This window comes from Thermobia domestica, chromosome 6 (genome assembly GCF_964235325.1).
Source record: "Thermobia domestica chromosome 6, izTheDome1.hap1.1, whole genome shotgun sequence".
Lineage (NCBI taxonomy): Eukaryota > Metazoa > Arthropoda > Insecta > Zygentoma > Lepismatidae > Thermobia > Thermobia domestica.
The window spans coordinates 172,812,068-172,831,927 of NC_137459.1; the positions used below are offsets into that span (position 1 = coordinate 172,812,068).

Below are 19,860 nucleotides of genomic sequence, written 5' to 3' on the forward strand. Positions count from 1 at the left end.
TCCGAAAGGACATTACTAAATGGGAGTGGTTAAAAAATCGTTCACGGAGTGGTAACAAACTTGCAAAAAAAACTTTACGTAGGTTGTGGTATTGTCTGTCAGGAAAGTAAATGTACATCTCTTTTTTGTCTGGCAATCCTGCGCTTTATCCACGGAGAATATGAGAATTAAATCAATCAAATGTGTAGTGACGGGTAAGGAGAAAAGCAAAATCTGAATAAGACATTGAAGAAGGCACAAACTGTGAATATAAATAGCGCATGATGTAAATAAAGGACGACACCAAAAGAAAAATTCAGAAACAGCTAGTAAACGGAGAAAAAAGGGTAAAGCTTGTCGAAGTGGGAACTTAAAATACAAATGCGAACAAACATGCCAACAACTAAGAACTTACCAAGCATCGAATGATCAGTGGTTAAGACGCTAGATTATAAATCCAAAGGACGTCAGTTCGAATCCACTCCAACGAGTATCTTTTTTGTTAATAATGCATACAGCACATGAGAGGTGGTAAAATAAAGCGTATTACCCGTTTAATATGTTAAGTGAAAACGACGTAAATATTCCAGTGACATTTATTAGAGAAGTGAAACAATGAAAACGCGGAAGCAGGTATATCTAATCAGGTGTATGTATCAGAGGGCGGCAGTAGGAAAAACAAAATTTTCCCCGAATTTTGCACATGTGAGTCTCTACAATAGGCAAATTTCTTCATAAATATGCATATTGCAGAGACTATTGTGTCAGAAATGTCGCAAAACTATGCACTTTTGCCGTCCATCACCCTCTGAGACGAAAATCACCCTCAGTTCGAAAGTTTCTCTCTCTTCCGCTCTCTGTATATACAGGGTGTCCCAAAAGTAGGTATACACCCCTGAATTGATCAAATATAACATTCTAGCTTATAGATTTATTTTCTTCGGCTGTTCCAAGCTTAAGATATAAGTAAAAAGGCATTTAAAACAAACAATAAAGAGACTAAGTCTACCTGATGGATAACAATATGAAATGATATAAAAAGCAATGGGTTGATCAGTACGGGACTGTATACGTACTTTTGGGAAACCCTATATCGATACAGAGAGAGAAAAAGAGAGAGAGATGCTCTCGGAACTGAGAGTGGGATGCGTCCCTTCAAAACAACGAGATGACAAATAAACGCTTACATAATAAGAATGCCTAATACAAACAGCTATAAAGCATCAAACTGATTATTGCAAGCATTCTACTAAACTATCCGTTCACCTAAGGTTCCAAGATCCCAACTACATACCACTTATATCCCGAATGCCAAAACATTGTGATTCACACAACTCCCCCTCTCCTCAAAATGTCCTGTGAAAACAATCACAAGGTTTGGGGTGAGAAACCCTATTGAGACCACAATATTAAACTATATAAATACACCTTAACAGATTCCTATTCAGTTATTTCTTCCTACAACTAGTTTTATTTATACAGTGGGGACACGGCACCAGTCCTAAACGGCATAAGACTTAAACAGCACAAGACTTAAAAATCATTTCGCGGTACAAGTCTTAAGGCACAGGTCCTATAGTTAGGTGGCTTAGTGGAAAAATCGTGCAAAATGTGATACCAACATGCTACTTTCAGGAGTGATGTGTACTTATGTAAGGATAAAATATGGATATAGACCCAAACTTCTGGGGACGTGGTTTGCCTGGTATGACGTCATCAACATGGCCGCCAGCTGAATTAATTTCCTTAAATTAAAAAAAGTAAAAACTTGGCTACCGTTCAACATAGAAACTTCGTTCGTGCTTTATTTGTGAGAACATACTCCAGGTCTTAAATTATATAGAAAATATCTTATATATATATGTCCGCCATTTTTAAAAATGGCGTCTCAAAGTGAAAAGAAAGAATTACTCGAAAACAATGTTTGCGTTTAACGGTGAATAACTATGAAACGAGTACGAATTCACAAAAACACTTTGAAATAATAAAAATCCCGCATTTCAAGAGCTTTCAAATGACACATTTATCATTGTTGTTTCAATGTCATTAACAATTACAAAATTAATAGTTTTATTTGTTTTGTGTCTTTTTACGTTCGCCCTTGAGTTAACTTCCACTTGGGATATGTTTGGAACACATTTCACAGAGAAACCATGTCGAAGGGAAAGAAGTGTCAATTAATCGGTCTTGACCAAGATTTGCAAGTGTAGTGAGTGTAGACCTGAAAACATTATTAACTGGAACCTATGTATTTTGTGTCAAGAACATTCATCTGGAAAACTCGTGTGTCCAGCGAAAACCAAAAGATTTGACGTTGGCGCCGGATACAGGACTTTGTGTAATGATTTACTATCATATCAAAGAAACGATGGACTTCCATCTAACATCCGCCTTGAATTACTTGATGACGGAAGTGGACTCGAGGAAACCATTACCAGAAATGAGGGTAAACTTCATAAGACGTGCAGAAACAGATTCGACCGAAGCAAAGTTCAGAGGATAATAACAAAAAAGCGAAAACACGAAGATGAAATCGTTGATAGTGCCCCATCTACTCGTTCAACGTTCCATGCAGGTGACGTCAAGTACATCTGCTTCTTGTGTGATACAGACACCACATCTGATGCACTGGTCAATGTTCGTACTCTTGAATTAAGTAACCGAGTTCGTGATGGGGCTGTTACTTTATGTGACACTAAGTTATTGGCAAAACTTAGCAGCGGTAATATGGTCGCTACGGAAGCTAAATATCATAAAAAAAATGTTGGCTCAGTTAAACAATCGTGTATGTAAAGTAGCAAGTAACAGGAAGAGCATTGAAGAAGAAAATTTTGCATTAATATATGGGATGGTGCTATCGGAAGTGATTTCCCATCTTCAAGATGCGCAGCAGTCAGAAAGCCTCCCAGTGTTCAAAGTAGCTGATACTAAAAGACTTGTAATTCGTCGCCTGGCCGAACTTGGCGTTGCTGATGCAGAGAAGACGGTGCACAGCTCAAGGCTTCGGGAGAGAATTCTAACCTATATACCTGAGCTGACAGAAGTAAAGAAGGGAAAAGATATTCTTCTTATTTATCAGTCTAATATGGGAGATGCTGTTCACAGTGCATGCATATATAGCTCTGAACAGGATGGAATGTCCTTAGCTAGAGCAGCATCTATTCTAAGGACCCACATTTTCAAATCTACCCCAAAATTTAATGGACATTTCACCAGCAAGAGCCAAATGGAGTCCGTTCCTGTAGTGCTGACAACGTTTATGGGAATGGTTCTGGAAGGGCCAAACATTTCAAATGAGAAATGTGTGAATGCGAGTACAGCAGCATTATCGCTATCTCAACTAGTTAAGTTCAACTGCGTAAAGCAGAGACGAAATAATAAGTGTCAAGTGAAAACCGATTCCCTGGAAAATGAAACTCCCTTTCCACTGTACATAGGCTTGATTATTCACACGAAAACACGGAAGAAAGGCTTTATAGAACGACTTAAAAAACTTGGATTATGCGTATCATACGACCGAATTCGCGAAGTATCAGCAACACTAACCAATAAATGTTATTATTATTTTAAGGACCAGAATGCCGTATATCCTCCTGGTCTGGTTCCAAATAGGTTTATCTGTGCTGCTATAGATAATATCGATCATAATTCATCTTCGAACACTTCCCAGGAAGCATTTCATGGAACTGCCATATCATTAATTCAAAAAGTGCTCGACGATGACAGTGCTCCCCATTTGTTGGTAAGTGATAAGGAATGGACAAAGACGATCACTAGCTCATTACCTGATTGGTACACTCGCATCCCTACAACATCAGTGAGGAAAACTGCTGAAATCACTGCATTTGAAAATGAAATTTTAACGTTTAGTGCAGAGCACAATCCTTTTGTGACAAGTGGCTGAAAATGATAGGAGAAATTGATCTCGAAAGTTCTGAAACAATTCAGCATATTGCGCGGAGTGCTTTCTATTCTACAGATACTGACATTCCTCCTCCATCAAAGAGTGCTTGTGTATTACTTCCCGTATTGTATGATTCGATAACATCACCGGCAGTCGTTGGTCATTGCTTTGATATCATTAAGCAAGCACTGTTGTCATTAAATTCAGGCCAGACACCTGTGATTACGTGTGATCAACTATTGTATGCTATTGCGAAACAGGTGCAGTGGTCCATGAGTGATGTGTATGGAGAAGACAAGGTGGTTTTAATGATGGGTGCACTTCACATTGAAATGGCTGTGCTGAAAATGCTAGGAAACTGGCTCACAGGGAGTGGATGGGCAGAACTTCTTTCAGAATCAGAGGTCCTCACTTCTGTTAAAGCTGAGAAATGTCTTCGAGGTATTCATGTTAAAAGAACGAGATATGCACACGAGGTTACATATGTAACACTGTATCTACTTCTAAGACAAGCATATCAAAATAGTTTGTCTACAAAGAGTGATAAGCAACCGACTTTTGAGGAGTGGATTACAGTTCGTCTGAACGAATCCTACCAGTTCAAATACTGATACACAGTGTTTCAGCTGAAGTCTTTACTGTTCCTTCTTCTCCACAGCATTCGGGCAGTAAATTTTGAAAAGTTTATCCTTTCACTAAAGTTGTTGCGTTCATGGATGTTTTCTACTGATCATACACATTATGCGAGGTAGATGCCAGTTTTCATCAACACTTTGCAAGAATTAAGGACAAAACATCCATCTATTTTTGAGAAATTTCGGCAAGGGGGATTTGTTGGTTCTACAAGTGGACGTCCCTACACATGTATATCGCATGATCATATGCATGAACAGTGTAATAAAGATCTGAAGGGTGATGGGGCGCCGTTGGGTTGTTTTACAATCCCGGAGCTCTGTTGAAATGGTTCCTTTCTGGACCCGTTATCATGAACCTGGTTCATCAGTTTGAGAATGACAGTGGTATATGCAGCACCATAAATAGTGACATCGAAGTCCACCATAAAGACACGCCAGCCGCTAACAAGTGATTGTTACAAGACGTTAGAAAGCTAATGGACGTATTCCAGCGAGATGATCGAAATCCATTCACTCAAGAAGATAATGTTATTTTCTCTCTATCGAATGGAATTGTAGCCGATGATGACTCAGTACGTTGTGTTTGCTTTGCTGAACCCCTCGGCAAAGAACAATTACATGAAGGATTTCCTTTTGGGAGTAAGAAGTTAATTTACGACGAAATTCCCAGGAACAACCTTCTTCCATTTGATTTACCTGTACGAAAAGTAATAAAATAACAGCAGAAAGTGACAATCCTAAAAAACGACTGTGCTCTATTTAGCCGCCTATTCATAGCGTGTCAGACAGGAGAAAGCGACCTTTCTGACTTTTTCACACATGAGAACCTTGAGTTTCCTCCATCACTATCAGAAGATGGAACTCTCCGCAAAGCCAAAAAAATCTGACATCATCACATGCTTAGAAAATTGTGGAGATTCTCAACACGTGGAGCCAATCGCTACATGCATAATTGTGGATGGACCAGCGATCGTCCACATGCTGAAACCGCTCCTCCAGCAGACATTCAAAGAATACAGAGACACAATATTTTATCCCTATATTGCAGCGATGTTGTCGAAGTTTGAAAGAGTAGATGTTATCTTCGACGTCTACTTTCAGCGTAGCTTGAAATTGAGCGAGCGGAGAAAGCGTGAAAGTGGACCACGAGTAAAGGAAGCGGATCACCACGTGTTCCTAGAAACTGTCCTATTTTCCTACAAAAAGCCGAGAATAAATCACACCTTTTCAGATATCTTGATAGTGGTGTGAATGAAATTGAAGTACCAGAAGAGAAGACTATTACCCTCTCCAATGGCTGTGGAGTATCTTGTAACTCCAGTCTTGATCCCTCTTTTCTTTCTCCCTGTGAACACGAAGAGGCTGACACACGCATGTTACTGCTTGCAAGACATGCCAGTCAGCACGGTCATAGCTCGATTATGATTCGAACGGTTGGTTCTGATGTGGTAATTGCCGTTCATGCATTTAACGAATTAAAGCTACAGAGTCTGTGAATTGAGTATGGTGTTGGAAGAAACCTTCCCATCCACAGGTACCTTCCCATCCATCAGTATATGGATAATATTGGAATACATATGTGTATTGGCCTTATTTTCTTAAACGCATTTACTGGTTGCGATAACACCTCTGCCTTTGCAGGATGTGGGAAGAAAACCGCATGGGATGTCTGGTGGAAACATCCTGACGTTAATAAAGCATTTATGGAGTTGTCTTCTTGTCCACCTAGTATTTCGCAATCTGCTTTCGAGAAAGTTCAACAATTTACAGTCCTTTGGTATGACCGTAATAGCACCACCCAAACTGTAAATGAATGTAGGAAATTTCTAGTGACAAAGAAGAGCCGAACTATTGAGAGTGTGCCCCCTACAGAAGCAGCACTTTTTGAACAAACCAAACTTGCAATTTTTTGAGCTGGTTTCATATGGTCGCAGTAGTGTAAACCAGTTCTCATTATTCCAGATCCTCAACTGTTTGGGATTATTTGTGTATTTAACAGTGTGTGTGCCTTTAGCTGGCAACAGTGTTCAAGTTGCTTAACGCTTTTCTATTGTTTGGTGTGTGAGAGTGTGGAGGCAGCAAGAACATGAAGTTTTGGTGGACCATATATCATGGTCGAAAATCCTATAACATAACATAAACAATAAGCCATCGCAATCACAATCATTTACAACTAAAGACCTTGTGAACATGTTTATTCTCGTGTATATGTTTTGTTTGCAAATTGAAGTTGTCATCATTAAATACAGTGAATTTATATTTGGTTGCATTCATGTGGTGTACGAATCAAGCCTTACAGTCCACTAGTATGAACATTGTTTTTAGCATTGTCATTGTACTTGAGTGAAGTTACAAATATATACATTCATATTGTACATTGGTCCTATCCGGGCCACATGAGTGCAAAGCTTTCTGACAATTGTGAGAATTGTTCTGTGCTGTTATGAAGAGAAATGTGTTTGTGTCGGCCTATATGTGGTGCTATCACGTACGTTGGACAATCAGCACGTTTTCTGTGTAGGCGGACAGCTGTTGTACCAGGACCACGCTTCTGGAGTATATTTCATAGGTAAAAGAAAACAAAAAACATCATCATCAGGTCAGTAGTTTTTTATTCTTCATATTTCTGCGTAGCATTTAATCATGGCTGAATCACACCAGCGTCTTTTAAGGCAAAGATCTGCATACAGAGGCCAGTTAACCAGAATAAACACTTTTGTTCAGGCCTTTGATCCAAATGAAGGCAATATAGAAGAAATACGTGCACGCTTAAAACATCTAAATAACGTCTGGTCAAAGTTGCAGGAGGTGCAAGATACTATTGAAATTGATCAAATCGAACCCGAAGCGGAAGCAGTAAACGCTCGTGCAGAAATTGAAAATGTGTATTTTTCTTTAGAGGCTCAAATGCAAGCACTTGTTTTAAAACATGGAAATAAAGAATCAGCTGTTAATAATAGCACTAGCAGTAGCGCACAAGTTAAATTACCGGTCATACAGTTGCCTGCATTTGACGGAAACTGTAAACATTGGTTATCATATAAGGATACTTTTACATCTCTTATTCACGAGAATAAAGACATTTCCACAGTACAGAAGTTTCAGTACCTCCGAACTTCTCTTAAGGGCGAAGCGTTAAACCTAATTGAAAATTTACCAATTACCGAAACAAATTATTCAGTAGCATGGCAATTACTCGTTGACAGGTATTCAAATAAAAAGCTAATTGCTTCTTCTTACATTCACGAAATACTACAAATCAAGCCAGTGTATAAAGAAAATGTAAGTGAACTTCGCGCCTTTATAAATACAGCTACTAGCAATATAAATGCGCTACAAGCACTTGAGCCAAACGTAAACCTCACAGACGTAATTTTGACCCAACACTTTGTATCAAAATTAGACGCAACTACTAGAAAGTCATGGGAGCTTCAGAATACGAATTCTAATTTTCCTGTTTTATCAGAATTCTTTTCGTTTCTCGAGAAACGTTGTCAGGTGCTTGAGAACATGAGAACTAGTATTGATGGTGTGAAGCAGGGTAGTAGCGTACAAAACAAGCAAACAAAAAGTATTCAGTCATCAAAGACTTATTTATCAACATTTTCAAATGCATGTGAATTTTGTAATAGCCAGCATCCCTTATATTCTTGTTCGTCTTTTGTGAATGCGGCACACAGCCAAAAGTTAGAGTGCATTCGTAAAAATAAATTATGCATGAATTGTTTGAAAAGTAATCATTTTTTGAAGAATTGTAAATCGAGAGGTTGTAAAAAGTGTTCCAAAAAGCACAATACATTATTGCATGTAGACGTAACAAAGGACAAATCAGTGCGGTTTCCTAGTGTAAGCAGTGCCGCGGTGCAAGAGCGTAGTAACAACTCAGATTCCAGTGAAAATTTAGGGCAAGTGTCATATTGTGCATTAAAGGCTAGGCCCAACGCAAGAGTGTTGTTATCTACTGCAATAGTAAAAGTAAGGGATAACAAGGGAAATTTGGTTCCTTGTCGCGCGCTTCTAGATAGTGCTAGTCAGACCAATTTCATAACAGAGAATTTGGTGCAACAATTGAACATCAAACGGTATAGACAGTATACTCCAATTCAAGGTATAAATCAAGCAATTTCTAATACAAAGTACTCTGTAGATATTTGTGTCCATTCATGTGTTAACACATTTTCATTGAATATAAGTTGTTCAGTTCTCCCTCACATTACAAGTAAACTACCGGAAGAAAGAATTAATTATGACGATTGGAACATTCCCAAGGACACTGTTCTAGCAGATCCTACTTTTAATACGCCTGGAGACATAGATATTCTTTTAGGTGCGGAAGTATTCTACATAATTATGAAGTCAGGACACAAAACACGGCCAGGTGATTTTCCAGTGCTTCAGGAGACAGAATTGGGATGGATCGTGGCAGGACGCATTCCTCAAGAACGTGACCCCCATATTCCATTAACAACATGTTTTGTGAAGACAAACATAGATCTACAGCAACAACTTCAAAAATTCTGGGAACTAGAAGAAATTACTGTTACACCTAGATCAAGCGAAGAGCTTGCATGTGAGCGACATTTCGTTCAGAATACAACAAGAGATTATACAGGGCGTTTCACTGTACGATTGCCTTTGCTTGAAGACCGTACAGTTTTAGGCGATTCTTATCAGCAGGCATTGGTTAGATTAAAGCAATTGGAGAGAAGATTCGATCAACACCCGAACTTTGAAGCTAAATATACGGAATTCATGCAAGAATATGAAGATCTTGGTCACATGGTAAGGATAGATGAGAGTAAAAAGGAGGACGTCAGCGTTGCATACTATTTGCCACATCATGCAGTTTTTAAGCCCACAAGCTCTACAACGAAGCTCCGTGTAGTGTTTGATGCTTCAGCAAAATCTGACAGCGGAAAAAGCGTCAACGACATTCTCTTAGTTGGTCCTACAATACAGCAAGATTTGTTTTCTATCATTTTGCGCTTCAGAACTCATTCAGTAGTATTCACTGCAGATATCGCTAAGATGTATCGCATGGTCAATGTTCATCCAGAAGACACGCCATTACAACGTATATTGTGGAGAAGATCTAGAAATGAACCGATTCAAGTTTTTGAGTTGAAAACACTAACGTATGGTACGGTATGTGCTTCATTTGTGGCCACAAGATGCCTACAGCAATTAGCAGACGAAGAAGAGCATAATTACCCTGTAGCAGCAGAAATATTACGTCGAGATTTCTATATTGACGATGTTTGTAGTGGCATGAGCAACATACAGCAAGCTCTAGAGGTCCAGAAGCAATTGATAGAGTTATTGGGAAAGGGAGGTTTTACACTTAGGAAATGGAGTTCGAATGATCCAAGGTTATTAGAATCCATCTCGCCAGGGCTTCGAGAAGTGCAACGTCCAATCCAGCTCCACGAAGGCCAAGGCGTCAAGGCATTAGGATTGTCATGGCATCCAGACAAGGTTATATTTCTCGTTGAAAGCAAGACGTCAACAATGAAGGTTCAAGAGTGCATTACTAAACGCCAGATTGCTTCAATCATTGCCTCTATATTCTATCCATTAGGAGTAATTTCACCAGTTGTCATTTCATACAAAATATTTTTGCAAGAATTGTGGCGGCAAAAGGTTCAATGGGACGACAGTGTACCGATGGAATTAGCAAAGAAATGGACTAAATTGCACAAGCAACTTCCACTAATCAATCAGATTAAATTCGACAGATATGTACTCGTTGAAGGAAACATAGCGGAGATTCAGATCCATGTTTTTTCAGATGCTTCTCAAAGAGCATATGGAGCTTGCATTTATATGCAATCGATCAATCAACAAGGAGAAATATCAGTTAAGTTATTATGTGCTAAATCACGTGTGGCCCCAGTCAAGAAAATCACTTTCCCACGTCTGGAGTTATGCGCAGCAGTTGTTTTGGCAAAGTTAGTTCACAAGATTTTACCAATTTTAAAATTGAACATAAGTAGCGTCCATTTATGGACCGACTCCCAAATCGTGTTGGCATGGCTAGCTTCTCCGTGCAACAAATGGAAACCTTTCGTGGCCAACAGAGTAGCTCAAATTCAAGACTTAACTGACGTTAGCTGTTGGAAACATGTAACTTCTTCAGACAACCCTGGAGATTTGATTTCAAGAGGAATAGATGCAGTTTCCATAAAGGACAATTCATTATGGTGGCACGGTCCACAATGGCTTTCTAGTTTAGAATCTAATTGGTCAATCACAAGTAAGGATTCACTGCAACCAGATCAAGTTCCAGAGACTAAGGGAACCATAACATTGACAGTCACTTCAGACAATTGGTGCAATGAAACCATAACAAGATTCTCAAAATTGTCAAGGTTAGTTAGGACAATAGCATATTGTAGACGTTTTGTTCATAACATCAGACACAAGCAAAACAAACTAACAAAAGGTCTTTCAGTGCAAGAACTCCATACTGCGCTCCATGTTTGCATCAAATGGACACAAGAAATTGGATTTCACAGCGAATTACAGCATCTTCGTGATGGAAACATTGTTCCACCAAGAAGTAAACTGAACAATTTACATCCATTTTTAGATAGTGAAGGCATGATCCGAGTTGGAGGAAGATTGGAGAATAGTCAACTTCCGTTTGACGCCAAACATCAAATAGTTCTGCCTTCAAATCAACACTTAACAGAACTTATAGTTGAAGCAGAACACTTAAGATTACTTCATGCTGGACCCCAATTATTAATATCATCACTACGCCAGAAATATTGGATCATCAGGTGCAAACAGGTAGTAAAACAAGTGATCCATCATTGCTTCACGTGTTTCAAGTTAAAAGCCAGTGGTTCAAAACAACTTATGGGACAGTTGCCAGCAGCTCGTGTGCAGCAAGCCAGACCATTCCTAAACGTAGGCGTGGACTACGCGGGAGCGTTTTACATAAAATCAGGAGCAGTTAGAAATAGATCTGTACGTAAGGCATATGTTGCGTTATTTGTTTGTTTATCCACCAAGGCAATACATCTGGAATTGGTAACAGATCTTAGTGCGCAGTCACTCATAGCAGCTTTACGCAGATTCATAGCCAGACGAGGAAGATGTCTCAATATATACAGCGACAATGGCACAAATTTTGTTGGAGCCAACAACGAATTGAAAGAATTGTATCAGCTGTTTTCATCAGATCCTTTTAGTTCTCAAATTCATGATTTTACATCGACCGAAGGAATTCAGTGGCACTTCATACCACCAAATTCGCCGCATTTTGGAGGACTATGGGAAGCCGGTATAAAATCAATGAAATACCATCTAGTTCGTATTACAAAGGGTGCAGTGTTAACATATGAAGAGTTTGCAACATTATTGACACAGATTGAGGCCTGTCTCAACTCTCGACCACTTACAGTGCTATCAAGTGAGCCTAACGACATCAGTGTTCTCACCCCTGGACATTTTTTAATTGGAGAAGCACTTACAGCTTTACCAGAGCCTAACCTCACCGATCTACCATACAACCGCTTATCTCGTTGGCAGAAGATACAACAACTAAAACAACACATTTGGAAGAGATGGTCCCGAGATTATTTACATGGTCTTCAACAACGCTCTAAGACGACTTCACCGCAACACAATCTCAAGGTCGGAGATGTAGTTTTGCTGATTGAAGACAACGTTCCTGCATTGCAGTGGAAATTGGGCATCATTGAAAAGGTGTTCCCAGGAAAGGATTTCTTAGTTCGTGTAGTGACGGTTCGTACTACAACTGGAACATATAAACGTTCCATCAAGAAACTAGTTGCATTACCATATAACAAGGATTAGAATTGAGATTTGAGTAATATAAGTACAGTTGTAACATTGTTTCAAGTTTTGTGTTTGTTTCGTTTTTTATATGTATCATTTTGTTTTGTTTGGTCAGACCTTAGCTGACCAACAGGGGGGAGTATGTTTGGGATTATTTGTGTATTTAACAGTGTGTGTGCCTTTAGCTGGCAACAGTGTTCAAGTTGCTTAACGCTTTTCTATTGTTTGGTGTGTGAGAGTGTGGAGGCAGCAAGAACATGAAGTTTTGGTGGACCATATATCATGGTCGAAAATCCTATAACATAACATAAACAATAAGCCATCGCAATCACAATCATTTACAACTAAAGACCTTGTGAACATGTTTATTCTCGTGTATATGTTTTGTTTGCAAATTGAAGTTGTCATCATTAAATACAGTGAATTTATATTTGGTTGCATTCATGTGGTGTACGAATCAAGCCTTACAGTCCACTAGTATGAACATTGTTTTTAGCATTGTCATTGTACTTGAGTGAAGTTACAAATATATACATTCATATTGTACATCAACATTGGGGCTGGAGAGAAGTGAATGATGTGTATGAACCTTTTTGCACTCAGCTGCCAGATGCATCAAAACACTGCCAGGAGCTTGTGCAATGTGGTTGTAAACCACTATGCACCCATTCCTGTAAATGTGCAAATCTGACATTTAGTTGTACAGCACTTTTTGCTTGTGATGGTCAATGTTCTTACTAAAAAAGAAAAATGTTGAATTGCTTCAGACTCAATAATTCTTGTCATAGCTGCAAATTAAGTTTTTTCTCTTACGTAAGTACCCGTTATTCCTGAAAGTTTCATGTTGGTAACATATTTTGCAGGATTCTGAGTCATCTACCTACTACAATGTGGCATCTTTTGACAATATGTTATTTTTATAGTATTCCACTTAGGATTACCAAAGATGAAATATCTCCGTTAGTTTTAAAGATAAAGCAATGATATAGGTGCCGTTTGAAAGCCCTTGGAACGCGGGATTTTGATTATTTCAAAATGTTTTTGTGAATTCGTACTCGTTTCATAGTTATTCACCGTTAAACGCAAACATTGTTTTCGAGTAATTCTTTCTTTTCACTTTGAGACGCCATTTTTAAAAATGGCGGACATATATATAAGATATTTTCTACATAATTTAAGACCTGGAGTATGTTCTCACAAATAAAGCACGAACGAAGTTTATATGTTGAACGGTAGCCAAGTTTTTATTTTTTTTTATTTAAGGAAATTAATTCAGCTGGCGGCCATGTTGATGACGTCATACCAGGCAAACCACGTCCCCAGAAGTTTGGGTCTATATCCATATTTTGTTCTTACATAAGTACACATCACCCCTGAAAGTGGCATGTTGGTATCACATTTTGCACGATTCGGCATTATATTGACGTTAAGCCACCTAACTACTAGAGTATGTTTGTTTTATCTTGGCACGGTTCCCGCCAGTGCACTTGGTTGGCTTTTAAAGTACTTTCTGCTAGCACTCACGTGAACGTTTTAACTCAATAGCCGTCTTATTGACTTTGTCGTATAGGCGACATTAGTTGTCAGCCAGCCCATCAAATGAGGTAATTGCTACTTGGCGGGTATTTGAAGTGCTTAGTTGTCACACGCGATCAAGTGTGTTACAGTGACTTGTGAGTAGTGTAGCGCTTTCCTGTTTTTCCTAGCGTATTGTAACTCGTAACTTAACTGGGGTGTGGCAAGAACGCGCTGCAGACAGATTAGTCCTTTAGGCAGGAAGCGTGCGAAGATAAAAACAAACGTACTCTAAATGGCATAAGATCTAAATGGCAGAAAAACTAAAAATCATTTCGCGGTACAACTCCTAAATGGCACAAGTCCTAAACGGCACTAGACTTAAAAATCTCTTGTGGCGCTACAATCGCATCCGTGCCAAGAAAACTGTCAATCTGTTATTCAAAGTTTTAGATATATTGTTCGATATACCGGTTACAGAACCGGTTAGATATACGGTTACAGAACCAGATTCTAGCTTAGTTCTTACAAGTATTTTGTATAAGTACATATTCTATCGTTCTGCAATAAAAATAAATAAACCTTCTTGTCCTTTCTTGCTCTTAGCATGATAGCATTTTTACAATGGCAAAATTTTAACTGCTTATCAAATATGATTCACAGATCTTTCATAATGCCTTTTTTTTCTCTTTCCACACCATTGACTTCGTATTAGTAGCCAATGTCATAAATTTTATTTATAGTTATATACGTCATAAATTTTTCTTTGTTTGTTCTGATTTGAAGTAAATTATTTTACCCATATATTTATCGTATTCAAGTCTTTCTGTAGCAAATAATTCTCATACTCGTAATTACCTACTCTTTACTCGTTATCATTATTAATAATAATTTTAGTATTAGTAACATAGCTGTTACCGTTGGAATTAAATACGTTCATAATAGTATTATGACAACTACTTAGTACTGAAGCGTTTTATCGAATATTTAAGTCTCTAGTTTGTAGCAGGGATGCCCACGAAAGTTAATGGCTTATAGTCAATAATACGTCATTGAAATTTTAGGGGATTTTTGAAAAGAAACAATTGAAATTAATGAGAAACTTAAATATATTTAAAACAAATTTAAATAGTACAAGAACATCACGTTTAATGAAGGCCGCAACCTTGGTTGGAGAAGGGATTATTTAAAGTACGAACCATTGAAATAGTGTAGAAGCAATAGCCGGTTTTTTTTTTTTTTTTTTTTTTTTTAGTTTCTGAGTTTTGCGTTCTTATACAACGCGTGATTGGAAAGGAGGGATCTGACTTGTATAAAACTGCCAGATTCAACTGAACTTAAAACCAGAAACCAGTGACATTTATGTAATTGGGAACCCAAATTGGAAACTATTTTTTTTCACGTCTCTAGCACCATCACTTCTAACACTTGTAACCAGTGACGACTTCAGACTGTACCCCGGGAGAAACTGTTTCCCAGTGTAGGATCTATTACAGTTTTGCTCAACTTGGGCTATTTTTTTAGTACTGCTTTCACGTCTCGTGAGTGTAAGTTCCCTCAACCCCCAACCGAATAAAATCTTCTGATATTGTCACTGCTTATAACTACTGTAACTAACTACTAACCTTAGCAACTAATCGAACGTATACTGTGCCAAACTAAACAAAAGTAACAAGAAATATTATTGTGATGCCTACCCTATTTCTCTATATAAAAGAAGTCGTCCTGACTGAATGACTGGTTAACGCTTAGACTAAACCACTTGAGACAGAATCTTGAAATTTGAACAATATATGACAGTGGTTCTCAAACTTTCCGATAACGCGGACCCCCTGTGCATTGGGAAAGTGATCCTTGGACACCCTTGCAATGCTATCTGAAATTTCACATGGTATTAAAAACTATACTGATTAGAATTACCAGCGACAAGAAGAAGATCATGAAAAATATTGCAATAAGTAATTTATTCTAAAGATACATGATTGTTTCCTGGTGAACGAAATTCCAATTGAAAATACAGTAACTTTCAAGACTGAAAATCAATGTACTTTTTTAAAAGTAAATTCTCTTGATAAACAATATTCTCAAATGTGAGGTCACTAATATGAGGAATGAAATTCTTTTAGTTTTTCCATAATTGCACTGAAATCCGGACTAAGTTTTGTCACCATTAATCTTAGGTTCGATTCCACACTAAGACGATTTCGCTTTCTATTCAGGCTTTAATACTGCAAAGAGCAGAAAAGGTCTCTTCACATAAGTAAGTGATAGGGAATGGCATCAAATGTTGAAATGCCTTTTTAGACAACTCTCCATATTCACAGGGCAGAAATTTAGTAAAGTAGGAGGACATTTAAATTTACAAACCTAAGTATAATTTCAAATTGGTTTCTTTTTAGTAACTGTAAAAAATACTTCTTGCAAAACAGCTGAGAGTTCCATTTTGTTATAACACATTTCAATTTTTAAGCGTCGCGGACCCCCTGCCTACGTCCCACGGACCCCCAGGGGTCCGCGTACCCCAATTTGAGAACCACTGGTATATGGTATTTGTAGCGTAAGCTAACACTAACTCGTAAGTAACTTATTTTTTAATCCGAAGAGGAAGTGAGAAATGGGGTGGGAATTATTATAATAAGATGTCCTTGGGTCATATGCTGTAGCAGACTCTGCAAAGCAAGGCAACGTGAAAAATGCCAAAAGCTATAGACTGAAATAGTGATGTCGTAATTTCCTTTTCGTTACCATGGTGTCGCCATGTTATATATATATATATATATATATATATATATATATATATATATATATATATATAGATAGATAGATAGATAGATAGATAGATAGATAGATAGATATAGATATAGATATAGATATAGATATAGATATAGATATAGATATATATACAAACGCATGAAGCGGGTGGTGATTTTTAAAGTCTAATACAAACAAGCACAACGGCTGTAAATTTATTTACAATTATAAAATGTTTTCACAACTAATAAAGTTGGTGGAAAAGAGTACGGATTTAGAATATGGAAATGCGTTCAGGAAACTACGAATAAAATCACGAAAATTCATAAAAGAGTAAAGAGTACCAAGTTGCTGATTAAGCAAGTATGACGAAAACATAATGTGTAAGTGCCCCTGGTGGGGAAGATGACGAATAAGCTAAATATTAACGGGCTAATAGTATTCCATGTGAAACCTGAGAATCGTGGCCTGAATACGAAGTGGAAGAGCTAAATACATGTGGTGAGTTAATTTAATATTATGCATATACTTTTCAAATTGTCATAAATTTTATGTTGTGTTACATATGTTAATTGTTGCTGCGCATGAAAAAGATTCGGTTATAGTATGTTTCCGCGTACTGGCGTCTCTGGCATGTAAAAATTGGGGGACATCGAAGAAAGTGATTTAAATAGTACTACCTAGCCCAACCTGTTTATTAACTTCGATTCCATTTGTTACCTTTCTGCTTACCTTCACGGACCCCCTAAGGTATATCAAGAATACAATACACAATCGTTTATTACAATCGTTTCACCGATTGTACACACCGACTCGATTACAATCGTTTCACAGCTTGAATATTATATTCCAAATAAATACAATTATTATTATTTATATGATATTATGTCGCTAGTAAATGTATTAAATTAGAATAAAATATTGAATATTTTGTACTTCCAAATGTTGTATAACCACTCTCAGCTACATCCGAACAAGACACGCAATAAGAATGAGTCGTAAGACTACGACTCAAAATACTAAATTTGGGTTAATTGCTGTATCGTGAGAAAAATTTGAGGAAATTTACCAGGTCAATTGGAGAATTTGTTTAAGTTTGTGTGGAAGAGTGAGTGAAAGTCAGGTAATGGGAATAGTAAAAGTTAAGAAAGTGGTTGTTTTCGATGTAAGCCTCACTGTATGTGGAGGCGGATAGACTATTTCGTGGAAAGGTACACTTGTTACGATATACTGGCGCGAAAGGCAGTGTGGAAATGGTGTGTGTATGTGAAGGGAATGACATATCATGTGTGAGTTATATAGAACTATTAAAAAATAGGGCGCGGTGGCTCAGTGCGGCATACGAGTGCGAAACGTCGACGAGAGTGGACGTGGGGAAGAGTTCTCGGAAGACTGTTCTTACTGTGTTGCATAGGAAAGTTAGTGAGACGTACTATTATTAATAATTTTCTGAGCTTATTGCTCCTGTGTATTGCAGGTACGTGGTTTATTCTTTTGGCCTGTAAAAGTGAAGTAAAATGAATCGTGTAAATACGATTCAATTTCTATTTGAAAATGGCGCACAGAAACCCAATGCTTTTGAGTTGCATGATTGGATTTTTGAAACTTTTCATTTGCAAGAAGACGAAATCGCTGCTATTCAAATTCCGACAACCCAACGTTGTGTTTATTTAAAATTAGTGCGGAAAACTCGAATGGAACAGATTCTTCGCGACGCTAATGGTGAACTCACTTTCAAATATAATAATGGAGCCGTTGCTAAAGTATTGGTAAATGATGCTACTTTAGAAGTGAAAGTGTTACGCATATTTAATTTGCCCCCGGAGACTTCGATTCCTTGTATTCAGACGACTTTAAGTGCCTATGGTAATGTGTTAAGTGTTACACCTGATGCATGGTCTAGACAATATCGATATACTGTAAATAATGGCATTTATCTTGCCCGTGTCCAGCTTAAGCGAAACATTCCATCATTTGTGATGTTTTCAAAATATCAAGGTCATATTATTTATGAAGGACAGCTTAAAACTTGCCAACGGTGTCATTCAGAATTACATGAACGCTCTAATTGTCCTTTAAATTCTCGCCCTACTGTGTTGCCCATACCCCCTACTTTTCCCCGTCAAGTGCCTGTACCTCCCCCCTCTGCCATCCAATCTAGTACTACGGACAGTGAATTACATGTAACGAAGGAAGAAATTCAATTCAGTTCTAATGATGTTCGACCTGTAGCTCCAAGCGAAGGTGTTGAGAACCAAACACAGGCAGAAACAGCTGACGTAACACCAGAGGAAGTAGCTGGTGTTTTTCCCGTGGAACTCGCTCAGACCGAGGTAACTGAAGGTCAATTCATTTCAACAACAACAACAACGGGGAGTGTCGATAGAAAGCAACCAGAGGCTTCTTGTGTGCTTCAAACTGATACAAACGATAATAACTCTGACCTTCTCAAGGACGCTGACATCGATAGTAATGATGATTTTCCGTTACTACGATCTAGCCAACGCAAAATTAAACGTTCGGAATTAGAGAATAAAAGAAATGATAATGCATCGCCAAAAAGACGGACACGTCAACAAAGTGCGCTTCATCTGCAAAATAATAGTACTGCCTCACAAAAGAAATTAAATACGGGTGATAATCAGGCAAGCAATATGGACTGTTCTGAAACGGCGTCTGTAAATACCTGAATACTTCGTTTTCCTTTAGTTGTTTACATTTAACAGGAAATGAGTGTTAAGGTTGCCTTGTGTTTACTGTGTTTACTTGGTTTACTAAGTTTACTGTGTTTATTTATGTCTTTATTGAGTTGTGTTACTGTTAATGTTAATGGCATGAGTTCGGAAACGAAACGTCAACTGTTTAAACAGTTTATATTTGACCACGATCCCGGAATTATTTTTTTGCAAGAGGTAGTTGAAGATAATTTTGTTTATCTCACTGGTTATAAATCTTATGTAAATTTGGGAGTGAACCGGAGAGGTACTGCAATTTTGATCAAGCACGAATTTGAGATTTCTCAGTTGCGTATGACACCAGATGGCCGTGCTATTGGTTTTCTTTGGAACAAAATATTATTTCTTAATATATATTCTCCTAGTGGGCATAATAAAATAAATGAACGTAAGATATTTTTTAATGAAACGTTAGTGTATATGTTTAATCTGACATATGATCATGTAATTTTTGGGGGAGACTATAATTGTATTATTCGACCTGGAAAAGATGCCACAGGAAACACTAGTTATAGTCCTGAATTACGATATTTAG

The 19,860-nt window shown here is 37.8% G+C and overlaps 1 protein-coding gene across 1 annotated transcript; it reads left to right on the forward strand.

The window, feature by feature from the left end:
- The first annotated feature begins 6,021 nt into the window (after nt 1–6,021).
- Nucleotides 6,022–12,342, forward strand: LOC145687373 (uncharacterized). The gene is made up of 2 exons (XM_081760828.1): nt 6,022–6,052; nt 8,330–12,342. The coding sequence occupies exons 1-2, from the start codon at nt 6,022–6,024 to the stop codon at nt 12,340–12,342; spliced, it is 4,044 nt and encodes a 1,347-aa protein (XP_081616954.1).
- Nucleotides 12,343–19,860: the final 7,518 nt, after the last annotated feature.

What these genes read in the sequence shown, in the direction of transcription:
- LOC145687373 (XM_081760828.1), top strand. Translation starts at nt 6,022, where the DNA reads ATGGTGTTGGAAGAAACCTTCCCATCCACAG. An exon ending in AGAAACCTTCCCATCCACAG is followed by an intron (nt 6,053 to 8,329) that starts GTACCTTCCCAT and finishes TATTGCATGTAG; the next exon opens with ACGTAACAAAGGACAAATCA.